The 21,359-nt window shown below is 42.2% G+C and overlaps 1 protein-coding gene across 1 annotated transcript in view; it reads left to right on the top strand.

Moving 5' to 3' along the window:
* Nucleotides 1–21,359, top strand: part of ABCC4 (ATP binding cassette subfamily C member 4) — a 136,478-nt gene that overhangs the window by 72,929 nt on the left and 42,190 nt on the right. Inside the window, exons 20-22 of the mRNA XM_026040478.1 lie at nt 1,375–1,454; nt 18,922–19,072; nt 19,710–19,829. Coding sequence (XP_025896263.1) covers nt 1,375–1,454; nt 18,922–19,072; nt 19,710–19,829 — 351 coding nt within the window. The remainder of the gene's footprint in view (nt 1–1,374; nt 1,455–18,921; nt 19,073–19,709; nt 19,830–21,359) is intronic.

The raw sequence follows: 21,359 nt of genomic DNA, 5'->3' as shown, positions 1-21,359 counted from the left end.
TACACTTCCTCTYTGTCTTTAACACCTGGAAATAGGATGGATCCTATTGTTACCTGTTGAAATAACTGCTTTTGGCACAAGACTGCTGTGAAATAAGCTGTTTTGCACCAGTATCTCTACCTTTGAAGGCATATCCTATGACTGGAGAGAGGGTGACCTCTTGCATATTGCTTGGCCTGGAACAGAAATTCCCTTAAAAAAATTGGAAAAAAAGAAAAAAGAAACTCCACAAAAACAGTATTACACAATGAGACTCCTAATTCCAGGACAACCATGAGCAGAAAAATAGAGTGGTGGTTGCTCCAAAAGTTACTGCTCTTATCTCTGAATTTAGTCTCCAGCACAATCTGTGGAAACTTTAAAGTTATCTTCTTTCAGTTTAATGAGCACTTAGGGGGGAAAAGAGTCTTTTGTTGCCAGTGCAGYAGATGTGTTTGTACCAGTTAAAAGTAATAATTGAATCAAGATATACTGAGATAAAAAAAGCAATGTGAATGCATGTATGGGCATACACACCTTATAAAAGGCCAGATTCTCATCCTTAACTTAGAGTTTCTTTTATGCAGAGTAGAGGTATCAATTAATAGAGAAAGATAGTAATCCACTTATGGGTGGCAGACTTCTGACTTTAATTATTAAAGAACTCTTGCTCTAACTGATTTTTTTTCACTCAACTAGAACTTGGGAAAATAGAGAAGTGTAAATGCTTCAGCGGTAGCAGATTAAAAATTGTGTTACTGGTTTTAATAAAGATCAGGATTGTCAAGGTTTTGAATAAATATAAATAGAAGGCTGTGTGAACACAAATCTACCTCAGATTTGATTTCAGGAACGTCCGCAATTTGAATTCAAATATAACGGAGCGGTGAAATTTAGAAATAGTCAGCCRCGATCGACCTAGGACATGTTCGCACTAGTGAGAGTCTCAGAGTGTGCTTAGATAGGAGCAAAGATTGGCTAATGTTGCTGTGTGAAACTTGTGTTAAAGTATCTGAAGAGCAAACCTTCACCTCTGCACAGTGAGCAGGGAAAGCTTGTGCCTTTCACCTGTTAAACTCTATTGAACTACTCGTTTGAGCTGATGGGAGAAGTTTAAAATGAGCTTTCAAGTGTATGCTCCATACCTGAGTGGAATGTGTTTGTTAAAAAATGTTTTTATTCTTTTATAGCAAAACATGCTCCATTGGCTGTTTAAAACAACCACCAAAAAAATCTCCCTTTGTGGTCATTTGCAAAAGCTGTCATTTTGTCTTTAGATTCCAGCTCTTTCCTTTTAACTCTTACTAAATTGGTTTAAAAAAATTAATAATAATCTGTGTTTAAGGCATKTTTTGAAAAATGAATCTAGCTTTTTTTTTTCTCCTGTTTCTGTAGGAAGAATCTTAAATCGCTTCTCGAAGGATATTGGCCACCTGGATGACCTGCTTCCATTGACATTTTTGGACTTTGTGCAGGTAACTCAGTTGTTACACCCAAATAATTCTGCACTGCATTTGGAACCAGGATTCCTCTGTGCTGCGGTGAAAATCAGCCATTTGTCACCAATGTGGTTGAGTTTAATGAAAGTCCGTGTTTGTGAAAGAAAGGTGCGGTCGAAATTTAATGTGTCAGTAAAAAGCTAACATGAGTAATAACTGGCAGGTAGGAGTGGCTATACACAGCTTGCTATTATGTCAGGATTTCAGTTCATAGTAGCTACATGCTTGGTAAATTGCTCCTGATTTGCCTCCAAGCAATCTGGCAGGCTTATTGCTGTTATAAGAAATATGTCCATAGTAAAGAAACAATCAACTCACATGAAAAGATAGCAGAGATTAACCTAATTATGTGTGTACTTCCACAAAGAATCAAATGCTTACCACACCAGTTTGGATTAAAATAGGTGTGGCTATTTACAAAGAAAAGATTAGTCGTAATAGGGTGAATATAATAGCCTTAATAGCAGCAAGAGAAGTAAGTTGCTGCAGACAAAAAGGATGGACAAAGCCCCGAGATTTTAATGATGACGAAAGGATAGAGGATTATACGTGGTATCATGGTGATTTTTACTGTTGGATCCGTTATTCTTTTGCTTCATAAAATGCTGCAGAAAGGAAAAAGTAAAACCATTTAACATCCTTTGGCCTAGGTTAGCAAAGATTTTAAAGTTGAGGTGTATGTTTCACTGTGAAGGCTTTACGATGCCATGTGCCTTTTTGGGGAAGAGGGGAAAATGATGTCTTTTATTGGCCAGGTAGAAACAAGTGGGATTTTTTTTTATGAGTTGCTGGCTTAGAGCAAGTATTACGATTTTGAACTCACATTTTTTTAGACTCTGATAAATATATATATATATATCTTCCCTGGTAATTAGACACCAACCTGCAATATGCTGCCCATTTTTCTGTTGTTTATGCTGATTCCAAACTTCCTGCAGTCTCATTGACCGTCCTTCATTAGGGAGACTCTTTATTTCAGCCCGTTGGGGTGCCTGCCTTTCTGGCTGGACGCTCTGGCTGTGCTTGTTGCCTTCCCTTTGCGTAGCAGTTGCATCCCCAAAGACAAAGGCACCTCTTTTGTGCAGTGGCCGTTGGCCATTAGGGCAGGCAGTGCAGAGGGGGCCCTGTCTGCCCATGTTTGTGCCCTTTGCAAGAGACTGGGCTGGAATTGTTCACACTGGACAGCACCCTGGGCCAGGGTGACCTCTAGGCCCTGTGTTCCTGAGATAAAATGATTAACACTTTTTTTTTTTCCTTAGTTTTGTATGTTTACAATAATGTGATGGCTGTTTTGCAGCCCACTTGCACGGTGTGCTTATAGCAAGAAACTGCGTGGGTGTTTTGCGTGCCCTGGCGTGTGGCTTGGAGGCATGCGGGGTTGTCTGAGGATGCAAAACTCGCTGGGAAAACGCTGGCGAACTTCCTGTACGCAGCGAGCGCCAAACCTGGCGTGGTCACGTCCCTGCTTCCCGCTGGGAGCAGACCCTGGAGCAAATGGTGTTGAGAGGGAGCCGAGGGCTCTGCTCCGGACAGCGCCAGGTGGGAGCTGCCCGGCAGGGCAGCAACGCGAGGCAGGAGCGYCCTTGGGTGCCAGGGAGCAGCTCAGCTGAGCTCTCTCCATACGTGCACAGCCCCTGGCAAAGTGTCACYCGTGCGGGGAGGCTGCTGCCGTAGGCGTGATCCCAGTCTTCCTCCGTGCTCGCCTTGTGCCAAGCGGGATTCTTAGGCATTTCCTGCCGTGCCCATTGCGCTGCCCGTTCCCTTCTGCGGGGCTGCCCCTAAGCTGTCGTTTCCAGCGAGAGGTTAAGGTTTGGGTTTTCCCAAAGTAAGAAGTCCCATGTCTAGTACCCCAGTAAAATGATGCCGTGTGTCAAGGCCTGCCCGTTCTGTTTGGCGTCAGAAGAGAAAACTTAGGCTCGTGCTATTGTTTAATAATACGCTGCTATCCACAAGACAAAAGCACTTCCTTGTTGGCAAGTTTTCTGAAACTTACTATTCTTGATTAGCAAGTTTGTTGATTCGTTGATGCCTTTTGAAATTCAATAGCTGAGATGTGTTATTTCTGAAGAGGCCCAGATATGTACAAAGGATAACTGTTATCAGTTATGATAAAGATCTTTTGTCCCTTGTTTTGTTTGCAGGTGTCTTTTATAAGACTTCCTATAATCCCTTCAGGAAGAAATATTTTCTCCTTTCTAAAAACAGTATTAGCTAAATATAAAAGCTCTGATCCCGACTATTGTTGTTGATTCTTTGAGAGACATTTCCCAACATTCATTGTCTAAATGGTTGTCAGGAGGAATCAGGCGCAACTTCATAAACAATGCAGTAACTGGTTCATCTTACTTGGGGTGCAGAGGCTTTTCTTGAGCGGATTTGCATTGAAGAAGTGGCCCTTTTTCTGAGTTTCTGCGAGGGCCGTGGTGAAGCATTCCTGCCTTTTGCGGTATTCGCGAGCAAACGCGCGCATCAGCGCGGCGCAAATAAACACCGTGTGACTGGGCACTCAGAAGCGACAGCAGGAGCCCGTTCAAATACCTATAAATAAATAATTAAAAGCTGCCACTTTCAGGGATTTCATCGTTGCGCGGAGCACAGATTTTAAGGCAAGGCTAAAAATTCATGACATGCTTTTAGAGTCCCTAATAAGATTTATACACTGTACTACAATCATAATGAGGATGATTAGTCTAGACAGCTATCCTGGATGGAAATTAATTCCTTAAACCAAAAAAATTGCATTTATTAGCTCTTCCATTGGGCAAATGAAGAGGAAATAGTCATTTATATTCAAGAGAGTGGGTGCTTGCTTTAGTCATTGGAACTCAGTTTTTGCAACAAAAATCAAGGCAAGCACAAAAATGTCTTGTAGACTTTGTGTGTTTTTCCTAGAATACAGCTGGATTTTGCAGAACTGCTGCTCAGAAATAGCTCTCAAGATAGCAGCTCTCACAGTAACTGCAAAGTTTACCTCCCTTCTGCCTGTCTTTCGTGTTTATCCTGTGCCAAAATACAGCCCATCAATCTTTGGAAGCATAATGGGGGGAAAAAAAGACAAAAAGAAAATATTTGGACTCCTCTAAACTGAGGCAATGATTCCTTCAGCTGAATCAGTGAATTTTAACAGCGTATGAGATATGTCCTGTTAGAGCAGCGACTAACAATTCATAGAAAACTATGTGTCTATAAGTTTTATAAATAAAAAATAATTCTCTTTTATGAGAACATATTTATGGCTGAATTTTACTGCAAGGCTGTTGACAAGCTCTGTGAGTAAGCACACGGTATAAAAACTGAAAAGAAACCAAAGGGTAAGCTCAGCATTTAATGGAGATATCTTAATGGTACAGTTATGCCCCAGCTCAAAGCTGATTAGAGTAAAAAGTAAAGTTTACAGGCCCCAGTTCTCTCTTTTTTTTTTTTTTTAAGTATATTAAAAAAAAAAAAAGGCTTTATTTAAGACTTTAAAAAAAAAAAAAAAGGTAAAAAAGGTAAAGTAGGGTAAAATGGCCTGGGCCACACCAGAAGGGTCCATACCAGAATACCAGTTCTTCTGTGTTTAAAAAAAAGAAAAAAAAGAGAGAGAGAGAGAGAGAAGAGAAAAAGGGACTAAATATATTGGTAAGATCAAGTAGTCAGTTCATGTCTGTGTGTTGACATTGTGTGTTGTGTGTTTTCTTTTTTTCTTCTTTTTTCTTTTTTCTTTTCTCTTTTCTCTTTTCTCTTTTCTCTTTTCTCTTTTCTCTTTTCTCTTTTCTCTTTTCTCTTTTCTCTTTTCTCTTTTCTCTTTTCTCTTTTTTCTTTCTTTTTTTGCTTTTTTCTTTTTCTCCCTTTCTGTTTTTTTCTTTTTACTCTTCTCTTTTCCCTCTTTCCCCTTTTTCCCCCCTTTTTTCTCCTTTCCCCCTTTTTTCTCCTTTCCCCGTTTTTTCTCCTTTCCCCCTTTTTTCTCCTTTCCCCTTTTTTTCTCCTTTGCCCCTTTTTCCTCCTTTCTCCCTTTTTCCTCCTTTGCCCCTTTTTCTCCTTTTTAACTTTTCATTTCTCCTTTTTCCTTTTTTTTCTTTTGTTCTTCTTTTTTATTTTCTTCACTTTCTAACTACTTACCTCATTGCTGGTGTTGTGATTAACTTCAACGCTGTTTCGTCTCTCTTTCATTTTCGTATTCAGAGTTGTGTATTTTTGACCTTTTTTTTTCCAACTAAGTTGCAATCTCTTCAGGTCAGACACTATTTGTATAAAGGCCAYTAAAGAACTTTCAAACCTTTAAGGAGGATTTAAGCACCTGCACCATATAGATATATACTTTTTTACTTACGTACTTGTTGGCTTAATCAGAAGGCAGGCCTGATAGCAGCATGTAAAAGATACCCACGTACAACTGATCACAGAAATGCTTCCTTTAGTTGGTTTGAACCTGACTGGCCTATAAAGGCCAAAGGGACTTACTTAAGTTAGGAGCCTTTCAAGGTGCTTGGGATTTTGTTAATCAGTTTTCTTTGGCTCCTCTGAAATGCAGCTGAATTTCCTCCGTGCTGCAGCCAGCTGCTGTTCCTCCTCCCGCGCTGAGCTGCGCGGGAACGCAGCGCGCTGCAGACTTCATTGAGCAGGGGGTGGCTTGGAGGTCAAAATGCCAGGGTTAAAATGCATATCCATCTCCAGCTCAGTGTAATTAAAATACACTACCCTGATCTGAGGAAAGATCAACAGTTAATTATAACTATATAAAGAGTGAAAGTCAGAGTTTCATCAGGAAATGCAAGGAATTAAGAATACAAGATATTCAGTAGTGTTTTATGGCCAGTAACCAAGATATTCCAAAGTGGCCACTATTTCAGATGGTGCATTTTTGAGGGCCCCCTCAAAGGCTTATCTGAAGTGTCTGCATCTTATGTCTTTGACATAAGATGTATCTGCAAGGTTRAGCATCTTTGAACTTGGCTCACAGGTGATTCAGCATGAGCATTCACGATTCTTAACTATTAGCTGAAAATTCTCTCTATAAGTATTTTGGAGGATGAAGTACATTTCAGAGATTTTATGTTAATTATGTTGATAAATGGCAATGGTTTTTCTTTGCTTTATTATCTGGCTCTCTTAATTCTTCAGTGATCTCATTACCTTTTAACAGAGCCGAAATTTTTCTGTAGTTTCTAGCGAATTTAAGTAACTTCATGTGATGGCCTTTCATTCTGATTTCTTCCCCTGTGTTGGACTGGAAAAAAAAAATCGTGATTTGTTTTGTTTCTGGAGAACACTGTGAACATGTGAACTATCTGCAGCTGCCCTTAGAAAAGGGCAGTGATTTATTGAGGAAAACTGAATTGCAAAACCTTTTTCCTCCCCAAAATCAACAGCTTGACTGAGTTTAAATAACTGACTTTTCATATCCTTTCATCACACACAAAGACCTAATCCTGAGACTACTTGAGCCACCAATGTAGGCTGTGGCTGAGACCACCACTGAATGTGCCATTCCCTTCTCACCACACACAAAACACATTGACTGCAGCTTTATGAAGTGAAAATGCCCAAGAAAAGGAAAATGTGAAGGAGGTGTCCACAGTCATTTCTTTTTAAAAAAAAAGAAAAAAAAATAGCTGCTGCATCTGGATATTAGGAACAAAAAGTGCCTCAGACTGGAATAATAGCTTGGGTCACTTGCTTTCATATGTGCACAAGGGTGGAACTGCCGTTACTTGTTTCAGTACCACTGACCCCTGCATTTTATTGTGTGAAGATGTCAGGGAAAGTGTGTAGAAGGAATTCCAGGATCCTTTAGTCCAACAATGACTTTGTTATTTTGTGGTTTCCCGGGGAGGGGGGCCCTGGGGCAGGGAGGTGCCCGGGGTTCCTGTGTGTGTGAGACGGTTCGTGCCTGCGAGGTGTCTGCCGTAGTTACAGATTCTCGCTCTCTGTGCCGGGGTTTGCAAGTGTGCGAAACGGGAACGGGAAATAGACRGGGAGGGAATAACAGCCAATGGAGGGATCCATGTTGAACGTCAGCATGTTCCCTTAGCCGGCTGTTTAGAGCAAGCCTGTAGCTTGGAGAGATCTTCTGGGTTCGTTTCTGGTGTTTTCTGGTCGTTCTGAGTGACAGTCACAGGCCAAGAGTGCGCAGCTTTGCTGAGGGGTAGAGAGGAAGGTGACGGAAGGTTACAGAGCAGAACACCTGACCAGTAAGGTTCCCCCGAGCTGTCTCCACGTGSAGTTAATAGTCCTGCTGTGCTTTCCCAAACATCGTGCTACATACAGGGCATCCGCTACGGCTTGACCAAACACTGCTTAACACTTAAAGGAAAATCACTGGAGTGGGTATTTTTTCAGAGGTCACTTTTGAGCTATAATTTCAGGGAGGAAAAAAATACATCATTATGTTTGAAAAAAACGATTTTTTACTCATTTGCTAGTTGCATGCGCTTTCAGTTTTGCTTTTTTCCTTTGAAGCATGAAGAGCTTATATATTCTCTTCACCCCCAAAYGTATATTCTGTGCAAACAACCCCCCTGCAAAGGGATCAAGGGCTGCGCAGGGGCTTGGGGTGCAGTTGTGTCGTGAGCACCAAAATGCTGGCGCTGTGAGTGGAGCAGAGGCGCCTCTGTGAATGTCACCATCCTCCCCGACCCCTCAGCCCTCTCGCTTTGAATGCCTCGACTGCCAAAGCTCAGTTATCAATTAGGCTCTGTGATGGTGACCAGCAGTGGGGATCATCTAAGCCAGAGCTCTTGCTGTCACCATATTGCTTTTAGTTTAAGATTGGTCGTCGTACATGTGAATTGCTATTTACTGAGATTGTTTGTGTGCACATATATATATATATATATTTATGATAAAACATGTGAAGTCTGGAGTTGGTGCTACTAGAAAGGTTCCTACAGGTACAGAGCCTGCAGATGTTTAGGGAAAGCTCTTCTCGCTGTATCAATCATACAAAATCCAACCCAACACTTTCCCCCTTGCTGCTTTGTTAGGTGTTTACAATAGTGTGTAGAATCTTTATAAAAATCCAGACATATGTKTTATTCTGCAGATATTTGTGTCAAGGCAACAGGCGTCATTGCAGTAAAACAACTAACTTTATAGGAAAAAAAACATATTTTTAAAACGCTTTAGGGTTTAGGTATTTATTTAAGTTTGGCCGTGTTAAAAACTTGTAGAGCTGTCCTCATACCTAACATAGGAAAGAATATAAAATAATTCTGCGAAATACAATKTTAACACCTTTATCTCATTTTGATTTCTTGTGTTTCCTTTACTTCTTTCCCTCTTTTCATATTTTCTTAGTTTTTTTTTCAATTAGCTTGCATACAGTTAACGTCAATCTTTTTATTTGCTACTTCCATTTTTCTCAATGCAGTGTATGGGAGTGATGTCTTGAATATTGTGCTCCTCGGAAAAACAAAGGAAGCAGAAATCCATCTATCTTCTGCATTTGTTTTTTAATCCAGAGCATGCAGCTCTTGCGAGGTGCTGCTTCTTCCTCTCCCTAAAATTGTCAGCGTTTTCAGTTATGACTCAATTCAGGGAGACAAAGTCTGGCTTTCTCCACTTTGTTGTTGTGTGTGACTGAAACTAGTAGGTATCAGATCTGCATCTGCTCTAAAACCGTCCTGCTCTTCTCCAGATCAGTTTTCCTGTGGTCCTTACCACGTTTTTCTCAAATATATTTTTATCTACTGAAAACAATACCGATGTATGGAAGCCCATGCTGTCCCAGGTCTGCACGATCTGTGGCTTCTTGCCCTCTTAGGATGGGATTTTATAAAAGAGATTCTGTTCATCTGAGCCTCCTTATATCCATTAGAAGTTTTTTCGGGTTGTTGTTTTCATTTTTCTTACTGTGACAAAGACAGCAGTGAAATGTGGCAAATTAACTTGCGTTTTACAGTTTGCTCATTATGGTATTTTAAGACCTTTGAAGATCATTAACATTTCTAACACTCCACAGTAGCCGAAAAATCTTTTAATTCTGCTGTCAGTCACAGAGTGTAACAATCCTGTTCCAAATGGTGATAAGTACAAATCTTTTAGATTGCCTTAAACTACTGATATACTAGAGATAGGATGTCTGCTTACAAACAAAAGCAGATTTCAGTGTTTGGCAAAAGGACTGGAGATTTCGCTTCGGATGCAGGAGGCAGAGAGGAGGAAACTTGGAGGTAATTTAAATTACTGAGCTGTGTTGCTGGGGTGTGTGTGTGAAATCATTATGTGTGCATAATGCCCCAAACAAACATGTGGGACGGGGAATTATCTCCAGCAAAAAATACTGTATCTCATAAAAATGTGCTGCTGGGGTTATATGTGCATCTCATGCAGAACATGAGGACTCTTTCCTTGCTTTGCACGAGATCTGATGTTGATACTGTGGTTGGCTGGTGCAGCTGAGTTGAAAACTCCAGATGAGCTGGTTGCTTAAAGGATAGGTGCTGCAGTGTGGGCAGTTTGCGAAAGGAGAAGACGATAGCGCACCTGAGAACTGCATGKCAGTTTTCTTAAGTTCTGTGATAACTTTGTGCCATTTAAGCACGCTAATTAGTTTGGATTGCACCTTTAAAAGTGTAAAAAATGATGCAGTAAGCAATGTTCTTCACAGTGCAGGCAATGGCTCTTCCCACTCTGTGGAAAAACAGCATGCTAAGGGATTGCATATTCTTCCGGAGTCACATCCCTAAATCCTTTGTTTGTTTCCATACTGTCTTTTGAAATAGTCTAATTATTAGCTTAAACAAGCAGAGCTCTCTTATTATGAATGTCAGTCGGGTTGTCATCCTGAAAGAACTGTTTTAGATACTCATTTCTAAAAAATTGTTCGGCTCAGAGGAAGAACACGCTGGCTTTGAGGCCTGATTCAGTTCTCCCTCCTGCAGTGCAGCCCTGCTGCTGAGGGCTAAAGAGTCATCTTGACACATAGAAATTCAGGTTTGGGGGTCTGCTTTAGTGTATATGTGAGGCAGGGTTCATCAATACACTCCTGAAAGGGAGTTCCTCATGCTCTTGCATTTGTAACGAATCATGAACACCTCTATCCCAAACAAATAATGGCTTCTGTCTGCCGAGGAGGTTTCCTTTTGCCTGGCTAGAAGCTGCTGGGGTCGGTCCCTGCCGGAGGTGGCTGAGCTGGGTGATGGACGTGGCGCTGGTGCCAGGAGGCCCGTGCGGATTAGCTGGAAGGCAGCTGCTGAACGCGTCAGGCCACTGCTAAGCGGCTCGGAGCCCCTGCTTACTGAGGAACGGGTAATTCCAAAGAGTTTTGCGAGGCAGGAATTTATTTTAAATAGCAAAGGAGTATTTTGCAGGAGTTGGAGCGCCCAGGAGAAGCCGGAGAAGCAATCATAGGCAGACTGCCAGCTTTGGGGGTGCTCTTTGTTTGTCTGTTTTGAGCGTATCCTCTGGGAAAGAGGGTTACCAGCAAAGAACAGAAGGTGCCTTTACTTCTGATGATAACTGAATGTGTTGTGCTTAATATTTTTTGTGGCTTAGATTTAACTAAGGCAGAGGGGCCACTGTGGAACCTTGAGTTCCAGAACCAGAAATCTTGAGTACTGCTTCATTCCACCTAAAATAAAGATAAGTCAGTGTATTGTTAAATAACAAGAACAAACAGGATAAATAAATAATTAAATAGGCTTGKCGTTATGCAAGGCTGAAGAACTGGAGAACTCACAGGCTTTTTTAACAGAGCAGTTTAGCACTCAAATAGAGCACAAAGCTTTTAAGGTTGTTGGAAGACCCCTAATTGACTTTTGCCTAAAAAAGTAGACTTGGTTGAGCAGAAAAACTCATGAAGTTGAAGCCGRGGTGTTTTCAGAGGGGAAAGGGAGTTGCTCTTACATTATATCCATGAGAATAGTCCATGCAGCTGAAAGCCAGAGTTTGCAGAACTGCAGCGTTTGGAGCAGTAGCGTTTGTGCTAAGCCAAAGTTTGCCTGGCATTTCGGAAAAAAAAAATGGGAAAAAGGGCCTAGTGTGGACACAAAGGGTAAGATGRCATCGTGGGGAGCTCCCTGCAGGAGCAGTGGGTAGTGCTTTAGTGAAGAGCTGAGGGGCCCGGGCTCAGAGCACTGCTGGTGGGGAGCGTGGGCCTGGTCCCTGCTGAGCCCTTCCACTCCCCCAGCATCCACAGGCCAGTGCTGGGAATCCCGTCCCTTCCCAGCTGCTCAGCAGCCCTTCCTTGCATCCTTTCCGTTGTGTCAGTGCCATCTGCCCCCTGCAACTTAGTAGCCCGAGAGCAGGGGAACCCCTGCTGGTTTTCGTTCTGTCTCTGCCTCTCCAGTAGAAGAAAAGGCAATAATTATCAGTGAAAGAAAAGCTGCTTTTCCAAGGCTTGTGAGTTAGGGCTAACAAGAAGCATTGGGGAGCCAGTCTATGCTAAGCAGATAAAGAACTAGTTGTATGAGGAGCAGAGAATGAAGTGGGAAGTATTGGTAGTACTAGAGAAAAAATATCTGTTATTGGATGAAAAACGAGTCAGACTTTTGATCTCATCAGTGCAGTAGTATGGGACTAATAYGGCTGAAGAGGAATTTGGGAAATGGCTTCTAAGAGAAAGCAGGAGACCAGAAATTGTCCAGCTTTAGTTTTCTCTAGGAAGTATCAACTGCAAGAGCAAGAGTTACCCTGAGAGCCCGGGAGCGGTGGGGCAGCCGACGAAGCGCCCACGCTTGCTGGTATCGGGGTGCGAGTCTGAGAGAGCTCTGCGTGTGTTCACCAACCCCAAAAGTATTGTGTGGGAAGGGGATGCCTCCCACCATCTGGGAAGAGAAGCTTTGGCAGGATAGGCTGGTGCCAGGCGCTTCCTGGGGTGTCCCAGGCAGGTTCTGGCAGGAGCTATGGAGAAAATACGAGTGTGCCTATTACACTGTCCCAGGAAAACGTTGCTTCCTTGAGCTGCCATGTAAAACATGCTGGGCTTCCATGGCTCCGCACAGGAAGAGGGGACGTATTCTACCTGGTACAGGTGGAACAATAGTTTAAGTGACTAGTTTTTATATACGTACGTGTTTTCCTGTGGGAAAATAACAATGTAGGAGCATAGCCAGGCTGCTCCTTTTTTTTTTCAGAACTTTTTTTTTTTTTTTTTAATTTAATGAGAGGAAAACGCAGCAGAATTGGGTAACTAAACCTCAAAATTCTGCATAAAGGAAATAGCAACAGAAGAGAGAGGTGTTAGAGAGAGGTGTTACTGGAGACGGCGGCTTCTGTGCAGTGGATATGAACAGGGGCTGCATGTAGAAATGCTAAACAGAGGCTGCAGCTCTGGCTCTGCTAAAACCCTGTGTTTTCCTGAAGCTCTGCATTAAATTGTGGAAGGATGAGCATCTTGGGTGTCCAACAGTCTCAAACTCCAGGCTTGATTACCTGTTTGTTTATAAAGCATTGATATCTGGAAGCCTCAGACATCATAAATACTGTGATTTTTTGGAGGTTTTTTTTTAGTTATAAAGTTTGTAATTAAAGAACAGCTGGACCAAATTCATCATGGCTTCCAAAACCTCTTACAGCTTCTCAGTTGTGTTAAGATGTGTGCCAGGTCAGATGAACACGCGCGTTGGTGGCACAGAGAGCAGTTGCCTCGAGGAGCTAAGGATACAGGGGGCTTCTAGGAAAACTCAGGATCAGGAAAGAGTGTCTCGTAGAGACGAGATGAAGCAGCAGGTGAAAGCGTGAAGGAGGGGGCAGAGCTTCCCACCTGCTTGCAGGGTTGAGCTGGGAGCCCTGTGCTGCACTCGTGTGAGCAGCTAGGCAGGCCGCTCCGCGTCCGCCACGAGGTAACAGCAGCGTCTGAGGGAGACAGGGTGACTCACAGGAGCGCCGGGAGCCTCCTGGCTTGGGGGCTTTAGGAACTGCCACTGCTTAGTTCTGACTCTTCTTAMAGCCTTTCTACCTGGAATTTAAATTCTTCATTTCATTTCTTCTCTGTGTCTCCCTTCCCTTCCTCTATTGCCGACCAATATCTTGCAACTGGTCTTTATATTTTCAAGCATGCCCGTTTTCCTMAAGCTAAATCAGTACTGACTGGAGAGATGTCGATTCACTTGTGGATTACTGTCACTGGTTGCCTCAGGGAAGAACCATGACTAAGAGATCTTTTAAATACAGGATTTACACGCAACGCTTTTTTAATGCTACCCATAATTCTTCATAGCTTTTCTCTGAGGACACGTTTCTTCCTGGCAGTGTGATGCAAGTAGTATAAACAGCCATAGTCCTGCTGCGCTTATATATATGTGTGTGTGTGTGTGTGTGTGTGTGTGTGTGTGTGTCTACACTTTATAGCCAAAAAAATAGGTAATTTTAAAGATGAGACTGTAGACCTCAATACCAGTCACTTTAACTGACTAAAACAAGATACTGCAGTGTAGATACTAGGCTTGTTGTGCAAAGGTAATGAGTTTCTCTCTTTATGTTTTCTGTTTCTAGTAATAAAGAAGATAAAATGCAAAAACCTGCAGTGTGGTCAGATATGCTGAGTGAAGTGTTTCCCAGCCTGATCTGCTCATCACAGTGATTCCTCACCAGGGAGAGTTGTCCTCTGCTGTGCCCGTGTTACCAAACACATGCTCTTTAACAGGGCTCTGTGGCAGGGTCTGTCCAAACAATCTCAGCATATGCAAAAAACTAAAAAGAAGAAAATTTTAAGAAAAAAAAAGTTTTCAGAACTGCATTAAGAATTGATTGTATGTGCAGTTAATTTGGCAGAGCCAACAAGGAAATAATTTTAGTTAGGTGGAGGGAGGAGAAGGCAACCTGATGCCAAGCGTGTACGGACAGAGTGGGGTTTTGTAGTTTCTTGGCCTGGCTTTACTTCAGACAGCAGAGTATGCCCGAGAGTGYCCTAAGCTACTGCGGGTCAGGTTGCAAACTTGGAATCCAGGACGTGCACCACTGCTGTGGTGAGTTAGCAGGGCTCTGTGGCAGTGTCCAGGGACTGCTGCGGTCCTGGGACATGTACGTAGTGGGGCACAGAGGGTGGGAGTCAGAGGAAGGTGCTTAAACACCATAAGTGCTTTCTTGGGTGGGATTTGACTGCAGATCCACTCTCCAAAATTCARGTATCTGCTTCTGGGGCTTTAGGTAGTGTAAATGGCTAAATTTAGGTGAAATGTAAATGCAGATGTTTCTAAATTCTGGTTTCTGAGCCTCCCATGCTTATAACTGCCCTCGGTGCATTAGGGATCTGCCTGGACTCTGGCTGCGAGGCCAGAACCGTGTGGTTCCCTCTGCACTGGGCCTGTGTCGTAGCTGCCAACACCAGGCAGGTGACTTGACATCAYGGATCATACTGGGCACTCACGCAGACAAGCCAGTGTCTCGTATGGTACTTCTTATATTTTTAAAAGATTCTGAATCTATGCTGATACTATATTAGGTAATTATAAAACAGCAGAAATTCTTTTTGAACGATGAAGAAAATAGAAATATTAGCATATTAGAAAGAAGATGGAGGTGTGATTGATAAGTTATTTCATGAGGAATTAAGGGACTGAAGAGCTTTTAAACCCATAGTAAGTGACGGGAAGTGTGAACCAGAAATATTCAAAGTGGAAAAACAGACTAAGAAGTGAGGATATATTCCTGTGCAAAGCGCCAGGGGACTGGAAGGGTTCTTAACATGGTCACATCAAGACCAGTGCCTTTTACGAAGGAATTCTTTAGTCAAACATGAAATACCAAGTTCAGCAGATAACTGATACTGAATCACTGTGATCTGTAGGGTGGAAGAGTAAATATTCTGATGAAATTTACAAATTTATGAAATTTAATTGTGGCCTTGTTTAAGGACTGAATATGGCATATGATTTGTCATATGTAATAATATATGACTTATGCAAGAAAAAAGAAAGGCCTACAGCTGGTGGTTTGTAATTGTGATCTTCCAGATTTTTATGATGGTTTTATTATCGTATCTTTACTTCCTGTGCAATGCTTTTCCATTGTATGGTTATGGTACAGAAACACCTTGTTCTCCCTATACCAAGACCTATTTGTGATAAAAGCTCCAGGATATCACACTCAGCACCTGTAAGTATTACAGAGATGCAGGTCATCAGAAGATGGAGGGAAGGCCCGTGTTTCACAAGCGGATGTGCTGATGGGAGCATTCGCTTCCCCAGAAGCTCATGGGGAGCTCTGCTTGGCCCTGCTTGGTGGGCACTGCAGCAGCTCAGTGAGACAGGAGCTGTTTTTCCTCGCGGGAGAGAAACCACAGTCAGTTGAGAGACTGACTGAAGTGTGAGGGAAACTTCCTGGGACTCTGGCAAGCAAAAGGGTCACCCCAAAACACAGCACATAAGATTGCATCCCCTAGACAGAGTATGGATAGAGYTAGTCATCTACAGCTAGTCTGTGAGTGGGAGATTCAGCTTGCTTTAGAGGAGCTGAAGCGAATGTGGATATGGATGTGRGATGATACTGTTGCTCTGTTGAAAATTTGATTTTGCTTTGTGTCTTAGTCTCTTCTCTTCAGTATTGGTAGCTTATATATCTGTCTTCTTTCCTAATAGTTAAGATCCATCTCCTGTGTTTTCTACACARTCATCACAAAAGACCTTTAAATGTCAACATAAGGAATAAAATTAAAGATACTACTTTATAGGCAATGTTACTTCATACAGTGAAGGTTTCTATTGTGCTTAGCTTTTCGATGCAAATGTGACCTGTAGGCTGGTTCTGGAAGCCAAGGCCTTAAGTATCCAGCCCCAAGCTTTTCTTGCTGCTCAGTCTCAATCTGTAGCTTGCTACTTGAGTGCAGAGGAGGTTAATCAGATTGCTCGTTATCAGCAGCCTGCTGATTGCCTCTGCCCGTCCTGCTTGCATGCACCGAATCTACTAGAAGTTCAGGCAGCCTTAAACTGCAGAGGTTAGTTGTCTGTTGTGAAACTGGGGAATTGGGACCTTTGACTTACCTCACACAATAACTGCATGATTACAGTCTGCAAAATAGTTGTGTCTGGCTTTCAGACGGCTTCATTAAGAGTTAATTTATATGCAGGTTTGGTTTTCCAAAAAAACAACACACATGACTGATCCACCCTATCATAAATTTTTGTAATGATAAGGTGGTGCAGGCTCATCTAAAATTCCTTCCAAAGGCGGTGTCAGATTTTTCCTTTAGTCATCCGAACCCTCTTTTCCTTCCCTGTATTTTCATTGTAGCGAGACATTGTTTACAAGAGCTGGGTCCTTATACTCCCACCATCACCTGCACTTTGCAACATGTTGTAGATTACCATCGCTAACACCTCAATTTGGATTTTGTTTTTTAAGACTTCCCTGGTAATTCTTTTCCTAGAAGCAGCTTTTCCGAATGCTTTGCTTGAGGCGTGCAGCTGCTGAGGAGGCAGAAGTGCTTCCCAGTCTGCTTTAGTGCCTGCTTGGGAAGCGGACAGTTCAGCTGGCCGCCCATCAGAGGTGGCCGAGGGAGAAGTGGAAGGGAGGACGTGTGTAAAACAGAGGTGGGAATGAGCTGTCAGAAGGAAGGAGCTGACTTCRATCTGTTTGCCATTAAGGATGGAGAAGATCCGAAGGTAGCGGGGAGCTTTTATTCCCTTTCTTTTCATCCCTGCTCCATGATGAAAATGAAATCCGGCCGTGGGGTGTGAGGTGGGTGCCCGGCTGCCCCACGTGCGCTCCTGCTGCCCCCTCGCCTCCCCGGCACGAAACCTGGGCAGAGCGCTTGCCGTCTGCCCCATGCATCTAGGGAGCCACACGGTACGATCCCGTCAATAGCTTCACCCCACGGGGAAGTCAGATGGCTTCCCTCAGAGCTCCTAGGCCAGCCCACCCCTGCAGCCATTCTCCTCAGCCCATCACCCGTCATTAGGAGGCCTCCCAGGGCGCTGGCAAGGCCTGTGCGCTGTGAAGGCCCTGGCGCTGGAGCACCTGCCAGTGAGGGCCCTAGTGCTGGAGAACCTGCCACTGGAGGCTTTGGTGCTGGAGAACCTGCCACCGAAGGTGCTGGTGCAGGAGAACCTGCTGCCAGGGCTTAGGATCCGCTGTGGTCAGCTGCAATCAGGGACGAGTCAGAGAAAACTGCAGAAAAGGCGAATGTGAAAGGTTCCCCCAGCACCGGGGTGGCTGCTGCAGGCCCTGCAGGAGCCACGGCCTGGCCTGAGATGTAGCAGTGAAAGCCCTTGAACAGGCAGGCCGCTCTGCCCATGTCCGTGCTTAGCTGCTTAGCTTTTCCAGCTGGATCCAGAGATGACAACTGGGAAGCTTTTCAGTTTTAAGCTATGTGTTATCAGGCCCAAAGAGCTCCTTAGCTCTGAGCTCCTTGGTTTTTGTTTTTTTTTTTTTTTCATTTGGAGATTGAGCAAACACCAAATGAACCTGGAATCTACATATGCATGATGAGGAATAAGGTGGCCCCTATCTAGTCCATAAAAAAAAAAGAGGCATTTTATTTAAAAATGGTGTTATTTCTAAGAAAAATGGGTAATCGTAATATAGGAATTTAATGTTGAGCTAGAATTTCTCCTGTCTAGTTTTTAGACATGGTGGCTTCCCTTGTGTATGGGCTTTTCTGTGGGCATTTTTGTTTTTCCTGGCTTGTTTAATTTATGAGCTAACAGCAGGAGCCTGATTTCAATTGGCCAGTTTAAAAAAAAAAAGTATTCTGTAAATGTCTAGGAGTTCATGTGCATATATGTCTGTGTGCTTTTCATAATATATCTAAGTTGGATGGGAAAGATATAAAGTAGCCTGCAAGAAATGTGAGGTTTAGGTCAGCAAGTTGGGCCAGGATCCACTTTCCTAAACACCAAGATTTTCTTCACTATCATTTTTACTTTTCTTAAAGTCGATTCAGGTATAGGCTAGCTGTTCGTCTCTTGTGCTTTAGTGAACCTGGTAAAATTAACCTCTTGTAACACTTATCTTGCAGTTTTTGATTGTTTTTTTTTTCTTAATTATAACATTTCACAACTACTGTCTTTCGCGAAGAGAAAACTTATTTTCCCTGGTATCACACTTCCTGTTTATATAGGACAGAGTGATTCTTAGTAGAAAGCTATAAGTGTCTTTAAAGCATCAGTTTAACTCTTAACCTAGAGTGAAAAAACACCCTGCTGATTCATTAGATGGCTTGGGACCATTAAAGATTACTTGGGTATCTCCTGAATCAGCACTCTAATATTTTGCTACAGCCATCACAAAAAACAGCCCACAAAGTAAGATGCTCATGGTAAGTCAACTAGTTTTGTAAGGGGATCTCTCAACAAATAATGCAGAAGAAAGCCATAAACTGCACAAATAGTCAAATTAGGTAAATTCTTCAAACTGTGTAAAATAGATGCAGTTCAAGTGTTATACAATGAATGGACTTTTAAAATTTGGTAGTTATGTCTAAATGTCTAAATGTTTCAATAGTGTTAAATTATTTTGTACTCATTCTAAATTAAATTCTTCTGGCAAAGAATTTTTTTTGTTTGTTTCTATTGTGTTGCAGACTCTCCTACAGATTTTTGGTGTGGTAGCTGTGGCTGTGGCAGTGATTCCTTGGATACTAATCCCCTTAATTCCACTATTTATTCTTTTCATTTTTCTTCGACGATATTTCTTAGACACTTCAAGAGATATTAAGCGCCTGGAATCCACAAGTATGTAGTTTGGTGTGACTGCTTGTTAGCTTGAACCCTGCTTATGATTGTGTGAAATGCCAGCGTTTTATAGACAATTCATTGATTAGTTTTCCTTTGGTTTTGCAAATAAATTCCTTTTTGCCTTGAGTCTAGTGAAAAACATGTTTAACTCTCACTTCTACSTAATGATAGAGCTTGGCTATGTCAGTTCAACTGTGCATAAGTCAAATTATTTAAGAGCTTGTTTAAGTTGCTGGCTTTTGGGTCCTTACGTGCACACAGTAATGGTGTGTCTGACCTAATCTGACTTCTGTGCTTGGTTTTGTGCTTGTTTATGATATAAAATATTAAGTGTCATGAATGACAAACATAGGTGCCTCATGTGCCTTAATACAGCTCAAAGTACCTCTTGGGTGACAACTATTGTTAAAAAATCTAAGACATTTGGTATAAATTAATCTGCCTGGTTGTCTGAATGATTCTAAATGAGTAAAAGGAATTTGGTTAAAGATATCACAGATKTATTCTAAGAGGATGCACTACAGTAACTTTCATGGTTAAATATAAAGTGGTAGGATTAAAGATTAGCATAGCACAAAAAGAATTAAATGTTGCCCTTGAGCTATTGCTGAGTTACTCTCATTTCTCTTTGTAGCTCGAAGTCCAGTGTTCTCCCACTTGTCGTCATCCCTCCAGGGCCTTTGGACTATTCGGGCTTTGAAAGCAGAGGAAAGATTTCAGAAATTATTTGATGCACACCAAGACCTCCACTCAGGTTGGTGATGAATTGACATGAAAAATCAAATACTGGGCTCTGTAGGAGGGAAATATCTTACGCCCTCAGCAACGTGTATATAATGTACATTAAAATCAGTAGGAGCTGTGCGTTCATCTCTTCAGGGCAAAATTTCTCTGTTAGAACAACAAAGTTATTATCTGTCTAGATTTTGAGAGTTTACTTTGGGCTGTAATATAATTTCAGATACCCGTGCATATGTTTTAACAATGTCTTAGATAACTATTTCCAAGTATGCCTGATAAGAATATTTCTAAAATCATTTTTGACATTTTCCTGGATTTTGTCTTTAAAAAAAGCTATAAGCAAGCTAAGCAGTATTATGAAGCATTTAATATTAAGTAGTTTGCTAGAATTAGGCAAGGATATTTAATATAAGTCATCATTCTGGAAAAGTTTTGTAAATCTCTTATCTTTTTTACTTGRAGCAACTTTCAAAGCTCAAATGAATATACAGTATTTGTATGACCAGGAGGAGTAAAATATTAGTATTCTGCAAGCAAAACTAATCTAGTTTAGGTTTGTACTGTGATTCCTTACCTCTATCAATTAAATTTCTAACTGAGAATGTTACCAGCTCTCTATTACAATCTTCTTCAAGGTGCAGCAGAAGCCCAAGACCGATGAACAAGAATGCAAACTTGTGGTTTTGTCTTTTTTAGATTGAAGTTATTGRGCTTTCCTCTGTCATGCAGATATATCCTATGGCTTATTTTAAATTGATACACTCTGAAAATTTAAGGCCAGAACAGATCTACTGATCTTGTCTGAAGGGTTGATCATGGCAGGTTATAGAATTCTGCACACTTGTGTCTGTGATGAGCATAGTGACTTGGTGGTGGGTAAAACATCTCTTGCAGAGAGGCGCATTGGGCTTTCCTTGGTATGTCGAAGATATTGCATGTCCATCAAATCAAGTTGAGATTAGCTGCTGATGAAGGAAAACAAAGTTACCTCCCAAGCTTTTTGTAAAAAATGTAAAAAAACTTCCTGAGTTTYCTTCCAATGTGAATGATCCTAAACGTGCTTAAGCTGTAGCTGAAAGGAGAGGATACCTTCCATGCTTGCCCAGAAGGTTGGTGTCCTATGTTCTTATACCCCTTCTCAGCTGAAGCAGTTCAGACTCTTTCCCACCTCCCAGCAGGCTCTCCCAGGCAGTTTTTATTCAGGCTTTTGCCTAGAGCACTTTCCTCCTCTCGGTATGAGGCTGAGCCTGGGAAACAAGACCCTCCCTTGTGAGCCCGGTTTCAAGGGCTGGCTATCAACTTGGTATTAAATAGTCTTTAGATAAGGAAACAAAACAAAACACCTAAAAGGCACATTGAAATTACACTGAAGGCTGCAGAATGACCCATCTCAAGCTTGTGGGCTTTAGTGCACCTTCCTGGATAACAGCACTGAAAGAGTAAAACCTTGGAGCTGGAATCATAGAATCACAGAATGCTTAAGCCTGGAAGGGACCTCAGAGGTCATCTAGTCCAACCTCCCTGCACACGCAGGGTCACCCAG

This window comes from Nothoprocta perdicaria, unplaced genomic scaffold (assembly GCF_003342845.1).
Source record: "Nothoprocta perdicaria isolate Ctin4 unplaced genomic scaffold, notPer1 scaffold_259, whole genome shotgun sequence".
In the NCBI taxonomy this organism is placed as follows: Eukaryota; Metazoa; Chordata; class Aves; order Tinamiformes; family Tinamidae; genus Nothoprocta; species Nothoprocta perdicaria.
This window is presented reverse-complemented; position numbering and strand designations above follow the sequence as displayed.